The sequence below is a fragment of the Solanum tuberosum genome, unplaced genomic scaffold (assembly GCF_000226075.1).
Source record: "Solanum tuberosum cultivar DM 1-3 516 R44 unplaced genomic scaffold, SolTub_3.0 scf00129, whole genome shotgun sequence".
In the NCBI taxonomy this organism is placed as follows: Eukaryota; Viridiplantae; Streptophyta; class Magnoliopsida; order Solanales; family Solanaceae; genus Solanum; species Solanum tuberosum.
The window spans coordinates 1,313,377-1,321,813 of NW_006239057.1; the positions used below are offsets into that span (position 1 = coordinate 1,313,377).

At 29.7% G+C, this 8,437-nt stretch overlaps 1 protein-coding gene across 1 annotated transcript; it reads left to right on the forward strand.

Moving 5' to 3' along the window:
- Positions 1 to 4,971: 4,971 nt before the first annotated feature.
- LOC102600264 (F-box/kelch-repeat protein At1g15670-like) lies at positions 4,972 to 6,391 on the forward strand. Its single transcript, XM_006351294.2, has one exon. It carries the CDS (start codon positions 5,025 to 5,027, stop codon positions 6,054 to 6,056), a length of 1,032 nt encoding a protein of 343 aa, XP_006351356.1. The 5' UTR covers positions 4,972 to 5,024; the 3' UTR covers positions 6,057 to 6,391.
- The last annotated feature ends 2,046 nt before the right edge of the window (positions 6,392 to 8,437 follow it).

Consider the following 8,437-nt stretch of genomic DNA (forward strand, 5'->3'; position numbering starts at 1 on the left):
TTTTTGCTAATTTTAAGGGCCCTTTTTACTAAGTTCGGAATTTACTAGATCGATTAATTTAAGCTTATGTTAGATATAATTTCATTGATATTTGAGAATTTATGAAAATGTAATCACTTTTTAATGTAAAAATATTATGATAATCACATGAACTTTGAATTTAAACAAGTTAATGTCGATAGATATTGAAATTCATGACAATATCATAAATTTTGAACTTTAAAAAAAATATATAATGACAATATCATAAATACTAAAATCTAACTATTTTTCAATGAACTTTGAATCTATTGTTATTTTTCAATTACATACATGAATAATCATTTTTGAATAGTATCTCATTCAACAAGGAAGATATTTTTATTTTAAATTTTTTATTTTCTAAATAAATAAAAATAAAATATATATTCATCCCGCTACATACCTCAATGATGAGCTTCTTTATTTTAGAGACAAGTGGAACCCATGTGGCCCATAGATTCTCTTGGGGATAAAGAGGTGTTGACTAGGAAGTATGAATTTGAGTTAATAAATACAAAGTTTATCTGCCACGTGGCAGATAATTTTTTAAAAATAAAAATTAAATGTAGACGGTTAGATCATATATTTTTTTATATATATTGTATTCTTCGAATAATTCAAATCGAAGGAATTGAATTTCCAATTCGGACAAGGAAGGAAATTCAAGATAACATATCAAATTAATAAACTTTAGATAGTCGATTAATTGAATATTGTCTTTTAATTTTGATTAAATTTTTTACAAAAATAATGGAGCCTACTTTTTGCTAATAAAAAAATAACTCCACTTATCTTTTTTCTCCAAATTTTCAATTTCTGCTTTATTCTTACTTGTGCAAGTGTCCTTTCTATTTTTTTTTCTTCTTTCTTTTGTATGTATTGACAAAATGTCTTTTCTCTATTATATTCTTCTAGATACATATAGGTTATGTTAATTATGTTAATATATATATATATAGACCCAACCTCAATCATTATATCATACCTTTTCATTCTTAATTAAAGGTCTCGAGTTAATTTAAATCATTTTGATATAGAATCACCTTTGTTAGAAAATATTTTATCCTCAATATGAAATTTATCCGCATGAATTCAGATCTAGTCGAACTTAAATGTAGTTATCAAATACCAGATGCGAAATAATTAAAACAAAACCTCATCATAATAGTCATATGTCCTCTTCTTGCATGATTCACAATGACCATTAACATAATTTAAAAAAATAGTATATTTTTATATGATTAAAGAACCGCTAAAATATTTTTTTAGAAGTTAATATTAATTAGAATGAAATTTGATTTAAATATTAAAATAAAATATCCGGACAAGTTAAAAGAGAATGACTATATATTAAACCAAAAACTTATTTTGCTTCCTCCTATATCATAGTTTTCTTTAGGGAGACCTTCACACTCTCAATCCTTCAGTTTATTGATAAATTCTGATTTGATTCTAATAATATTTGATTAAATGTATTTAATTTTATAATCAATTAAATACATATTTTTAGTCTTTTAAAATTTATTTTCAGTCAAATATGATTGTATTGTTATTTTTTTGGAACTTTTATCTCAATCAAAATTTAAATGATCCATAATCTTTTTACCTCCAAAATCCTAGTCTAACTATTATGTTAGGCTCTATTACCCTACTAATGATTCTATTTAATTTTCTTGATACGTAAAATATATTTATTTTTACTTATAAAAGATCTAAAAATACAAACAAATTATACCATTTTTGGAAAAATCACAAAATAATTAAATCGTCTATGTCTGAACATCAACAATTTTGGAGCAACACAATAAATAACATCGAACAATTGAATTATCTAAATTAATCATAAATGTTTAGGTTTGACAAATATATTACAATTTCTAATATACTGTTTGATATTTTTCTCACTAAAGGATATTATTTAACGATAGTTTTCTAATCGTTATGTCAAAAATCAATTTAAATTGAGTTTGATATGATTCAATTTTGAAGATATCTTTGATAATCAGTAACTAGAGAGTATACTTTGATGAAGAAGACAATCTCATTAAGATGAATTTTCAAGCTTGCTTTACAATGTGTTTAAGTAGTCTATTTATACTATATACATTCTATACACCTTGATGCCTTCTTTTAATATAACTAACATTTTGTTTCTATAACTAACTATTTGGTAACAAAATAACTAACTAGTTCCTAACTGATTGCCGGAAGTAGTTATGCAGGTCTTTCTTATTTGAATTCTGTCAACCCTCCCCCTCAAGCCAGGAATAGCAAAAATATCTAATATTCCTAGCTTGGACAGTAGAAACTCATGTTGAGACCTACTCAAGCCTTTGGTCAGAATATCAGCAGGTTGTTTGTGAGTATGTATATAGCTGACTTTGATTAACCCTTGTTGAAGCTTTTCTCTGATGAAATGACAGTCGATCTCAACATGTGTAGTGCGTTCATGATAATCATGATTAACAGCCAGTTGGATTGCCGACTTACTATCACTATACACATGTACTGGAAGCTGTATCTCTGCATCTAAATCCTTCAGTATTCTTATTAACCACACTAATACAGCAACAGTAGATGCTAAACTTATATATTCAGCTTTAGCTGAGCTCCTTGAGATTGTAGTTTGTTTCTTAGCTTTCCATGAAATCATAGATTCTCCTAGTTTGATCACATAGCCTTTAACAAATTTTCTTGTAAGAAGGCATGCTACCCAATCTGCATCACAAAAGGCATTCACTTCATTGTTTGAACTGCTAGACAGTAAAATTCTTTGACCTAGATGTTTCTTAATATATCTAACAACCCTGAGTGTAGCATCCATGTGAGATTTTTTTGGTTGTTGTAAAGATTGACTTAAGGTTTGTACACTAAAAGAAATGTTTGGCCTTGTCATGTTTAAATACAACAGTTTTCCAATCAACTTTTGATAAGAACCTTGATCTATCGGTGGATCTTCTTGGTTATCTCTTGTCTGATCATCATACTGCTTAGAGGTTAGTTTGACATTCACATCAATAGGAGTTTTAAAAGGCTTTGCACCTGATAGTCCAACTTCAGAAATAAGCTGAAGTGCATATTTTCTTTGATGCATCACCACTCCAGTTTCAACCCTTGCAAATTCTAATCCAAGAAAGTACTTTAGTTCTCCTAAATCTTTCATTTTGAATATCTGTTGCAGAGCATCTTTTGCATCTTCTACCAGTCTTAAATTACTTCCTGTAATCAAGATGTCATCAACATATACTAGTATTATTGTGGTACCTTCAGAAGTCTTTTTAGTGAACAAGGAGTGATCATACTGACTATACTGACTTTGTCTGAACTTCAGTTTTTGAAGAGCTTATGTGAACTTATGATTCCATTGTCTTGGTGCTTGTTTAAGCCTATATAGTGGCTTTACCAGTCTGCATACCTTCTTCTCCTCCGACTGGTAAAACCCTGTGGCAAGCACATATAAATCTCATCTTGTAAATCACCATTGAGGAAGGCATTATAGAACAATGGATGATTATAATCTAACTCTTGGCTCATCGGCAAAACTAATGTGGGAATACCAAAATCATGCTCGGTATTTCCACACTCTCTCACCAGTAGCATGATCACCATTGCCACTTCTTTGATCCATACCTGTCATCTTCATTTTGAGTTTGTAATTACGGAAACTTTGATGATTATCAGATTCTGATTTCAAAAATTCAAGATTTGTAATTCACAATTCTTGATCTACTCAGACTTCGATCGTTACTCTGATACAATGAAGATATCTTTGATAATCAGTAATTAGAGAATACTTTAATGAAGAAGACAATTTCATTAAGATGAATTTTTAAGCTTGTTTTACAATGTGTATAAGTAGTCTATTTATTCTACATTCTATACACCTTGATGCCTTCTTTTAATATAACTAACATTTTGTTTCTATAACTAACTATTTGGTAACAAACTAACTAACTAGTTCCTAACTGATTTCCGAAAGTAGTTATGCAGCTCTTTCTTATTTGAATTCTGCCAACAAATTTTCTCCTTTCCCAAATACAATTCTATTCGATTTTAATTTGTTTATTCGTTTTTTATCGAGTAGTAATGATCTCTCCTATTTGAGACGCATCACTATTAGATATGTTAGTAGGGATGTCAGTGGGGCTGGACGGAGCTGGTTTAGCTTAATCCACAAAATTATTAGTCCACCTTGTCCCGCATAGCAATTTTTTTCCTTTTCAATCCGCCCCACCCAACCCCACATAGACCCGCCCGCATGAACCCACCCCGCAATTTTTTTAAATATTTTTTTTCTAGTTAAATTTGATACTAAAAATAAAATTCATAAAAATAAATTCATTTTTTCATTAAGTTGTATTAATTTAATAGATAATAACTTAGAAATTACTTTTTAAAGGTCAATTGAGAAACATGTAAGAAGTTATATTATTTTTTATTGGACCATTTTCATTTACTATCTTAAATATTTAGTAGCTTTAACTAAATTATCTTAATAAATACTTCACCACTCTTATAACATGTAAAAAATTAAAATTAAATTTGAACCCACATAAAATTACATATATCCGTAACCCGCTGCGTCCCGCATTAATTTTTAATAAAATCTATTCAACCTGTCTCGCACAACCTTAAATCCGCATAACCTTAAACTCACTCCGCCCTGCATCCATCTCGCTCCATTGCCATCCCTGTATATTAGCGTTACGCTAAATTAAATATATTGACAAGTTTAAGGATAATAATATATTGTGTGGCTAATATCGATGAACATCAAATGGATATTTTTTATCCTGTGGACGCGCCCATTTTATATTTATGTCAGTATCAAGGATCTTATCGATAATTGCCACGTGTAATAATCTTACGCATCAACAGTAAGATATCATGTGATCGTCCTTTTCTCATATTTTTTTCTCACTATAAATAGCAACGTAAAATCCCCAAATTTCTGCATCACTTCATCTTCTTCAATTAGAACAAAAATTTCAAAAAATAACAAAATGAATCAAAATGAGTTCACTGAATTAGTACCGGGTCTTCCCGAGGACATTGCCCTCGAGTGTTTGACCCGGTTACACTACTCAACTCATGGAGTTGCATCTCGTGTTTGCCGAAGATGGTGTAGAATTCTTCAAAGCAAAGCTTTCTATTACCATCGGAAACAAACGGGTTTTACCCATAAAGCTGCTTGTTTAGTACAAGCTTTACCTTCTCCGGTTGAATCCAAACCCACTGGACAACCCAGGTACGCGATCTCAGTTTTCGATTTAGTATCCGGGATTTGGGATCGGGTTGACCCGATTCCTAAATACCCTGATGGGTTACCGATGTTTTGTCAAATTGCAACTACTGAAGGAAAGCTAATTGTTATGGGTGGATGGAATCCGGCGAGCTGGAATCCAATTAAGGACGTGTTTGTTTACGATTTCATGACTCGGAGATGGAATCAGTGTAAGGATATGCCGGAAGCTCGGTCGTTTTTCGCTATGGGAGCTGCCGGAGGAAAGGTTTTCATCGCCGGCGGTCACGATGAGAGTAAGAACGCGCTGAGTTCTGCTTGGGTTTTTGATATTTCATCCAACGAGTGGACGGAGTTGCCTAGGATGAGTGAGGAGCGAGATGAGTGTGAAGGGGTTATAATCGGCTCGGATTTCTGTGTCGTAAGTGGTTACGACACGGAAACCCAAGGCCGATTTAAAAGTAGTGCTGAGTTATATGAACTCAGCACGGGTCAGTGGAGACGAGTTGAGGATGCATGGAGGTCGAGTCAGTGTCCTAGGGCATGTGTAGGGGTGGGAAAAAATGGAAATTTAACTTGTTGGGCAGAATCCGACCCGAATGTTAAAGTCGGAGCATGTGGTGTGGATCTTGGTGATCGGACCTTGGTAACCGGGTCGGCCTATCAAGGTGCCCCACATGGGTTCTTTTTCGTAGAAAACAACAAAAAAGGACAAAACAGTAAATTGACAAAGATAAATGTTCCTGATGAATTTTCAGGATTTGTACAATCTGGATGCTGTGTGGAGATCTGAAATGAAATCTCGAGTTCGAGTTCGTGAAAATGAAAAAATTATGTTCAGAGTGTCATCCTCGCTTTTAATGTGCGAATTCAAAATTAATCGAGCCGGATGCAGCACATCGGTGACAAATCAAAGAGAAAGTTGTAAGGTTTTAAGCATAGTAGTTTTTTTTAATGTAAAACTATGTTTGGAGTATATAGTAAAATATAGAGGCAATATTAATAGGTTACTAGTACAAATTTTCTTTTTGTATGTTACTCTTTGTACTTTTTTTTTCCAACTTTAAAAATGTCAATTTGAGTAATGGTGATTTTATTATTAAAATTACTACTTTGGATTGTAATCTCCATAATTGAGTTGCTCATTTAGTGGACTTCTTCTGTATATAATTGTATTACTGCTTATAGTTTATAATATTTCACGAAAAAATAAAAACTTAATGCATCGAACAGTCTTTTATTGTTTTGTGTGTTTTGTTTCATGTTATTGCTGTTACAAAAAGTGCAGTGGAATATTTGTTCTATTTTTACAAAGTGCAAAAGCAACTCGTCTAGTGGCCAAATCGTTCTATATTCAATTTATGGGACATTTTTTGTTTTTTGAGATTTAAATAATTTAAGTTGGATTGAAAATTTACGTATAGAATCTTTAATTTTTTTGTAATAAAATTTATATATTTGTAAATTATTAAAAGTCACATTAATTGACGATTTAAAATATTTAAAAAATTTATAAAAAAATTATGGTTATAGTTAAATTTGTTTGAATCTTAAAATTCAGATTGTGTCACGTAAATTGAAATGGAGGGAGTATTTTTTTTTTTTTGAAAAAGTGTTTTGGCAAGTAGTTTTTGTTTTGAAATGAAGGGAGAATTTTTTTTTTTTTGAAAAAGTGTTTTGGCAAGTAGTTTTTGTTATTTTAGTTTACCAAAAAATTATGGTCATAGTTAAATTTGTTTGAATTTTAAAATTCAGATTGTATCACGTAAATTGAAATGGAGTTTTTTTTTTTTGAAAAAGTGTTTTGGCAAGTAGTTTTTGTTATTTTAGTTTACCAAAAAATTATGGTCATAGTTAAATTTGTTTGAATTTTAAAATTCAGATTGTATCACGTAAATTGAAATGGAGTTTTTTTTTTTTGAAAAAGTGTTTTGGCAAGTAGTTTTTGTTATTTTAGTTTACCAAAAAATTATGGTCATAGTTAAATTTGTTTGAATTTTAAAATTCAGATTGTATCACGTAAATTGAAATGGAGTTTTTTTTTTTTGAAAAAGTGTTTTGGCAAGTAGTTTTTGTTATTTTAGTTTACCAAAAAATTATGGTCATAGTTAAATTTGTTTGAATTTTAAAATTCAGATTGTATCACGTAAATTGAAATGGAGTATTTTTTTTTTGAAAAAGTGTTTTGGCAAGTAATTTTTGTTATTTTAGTTTACCTTCTGCTCCTTCTTGTTGACAATGACTTGTCAATATTTGATTGAATTGAGTTTTATTGATTTGACTATTAATTCTTCAAAAATAAAATTGCAAGTGCAATCATATCGACTCAATAATATTACCGTACTGTAAAATTCATTTTTTGTTATCTGAATAATAAAAAAGATATGGAGATGGCGATTATAATGTGAAAAAACACAATTCTCATTGACAAAAGTAAAAATTTAGATTATTTCTTTTTGAAGTTGAATTCTAAAACACATATTTAATCATAAATTTCAAATTCAACTCGAAGTTGAATTCAAAATTTTCAAAAATCTGTAAACAACAAAAACTATTTTAACTTTTTTCCACTCTAAATTACTCAAAAAAATTCAATAACTATTATCTGTATTCATGGCCTAATATAACTTTTATTTTCAAATAATTTTTTATTTTATAATAAAAAAATTACAAAATTATCTGATTAATCTACAATTTTGATAAAGCTGTTGGGGCCAAGATATAAATGCCAAAGCCCCATATTATAAAGATAGTAATAAACAATTTGGGAATAGAAATATATAGGAAGTAAAGTGGATAAGAACAATGAGCTGTAAATATTTTCTTGTGAAACACATTTATTAATATATATCCAAAAATGTTCTCTCAAAGAATCAAAGGTTTTTTCTTTTTTAAACAGTAAACAAAAATGGGAAGAGAAAAAGTATTAAAAAATGTCGGTCATGTTGTACATTCATTATTGGGACTATATTCTAAAATTAAGATTTTTTAGAAAAGGAAGAAAAAGTAATAATTCCTCTATTCCCTGCGGTTCAAATTTACTGATTCGATTAATTTAAGTTTTGAAAAAATAAGCACTTTTTTTTAATGAATGCTTAATTTCATCTACTTGTTGATATGAATTTCTTTTAATCATTTCATTATATATTTCGATAGTTAAACAATGTAGATTAG

Coding starts and splice junctions, on each gene's coding strand:
- LOC102600264 (XM_006351294.2), top strand. CDS start 5,025: ATGAATCAAAATGAGTTCACTGAATTAGTACCGGGTCTTCCCGAGGAC.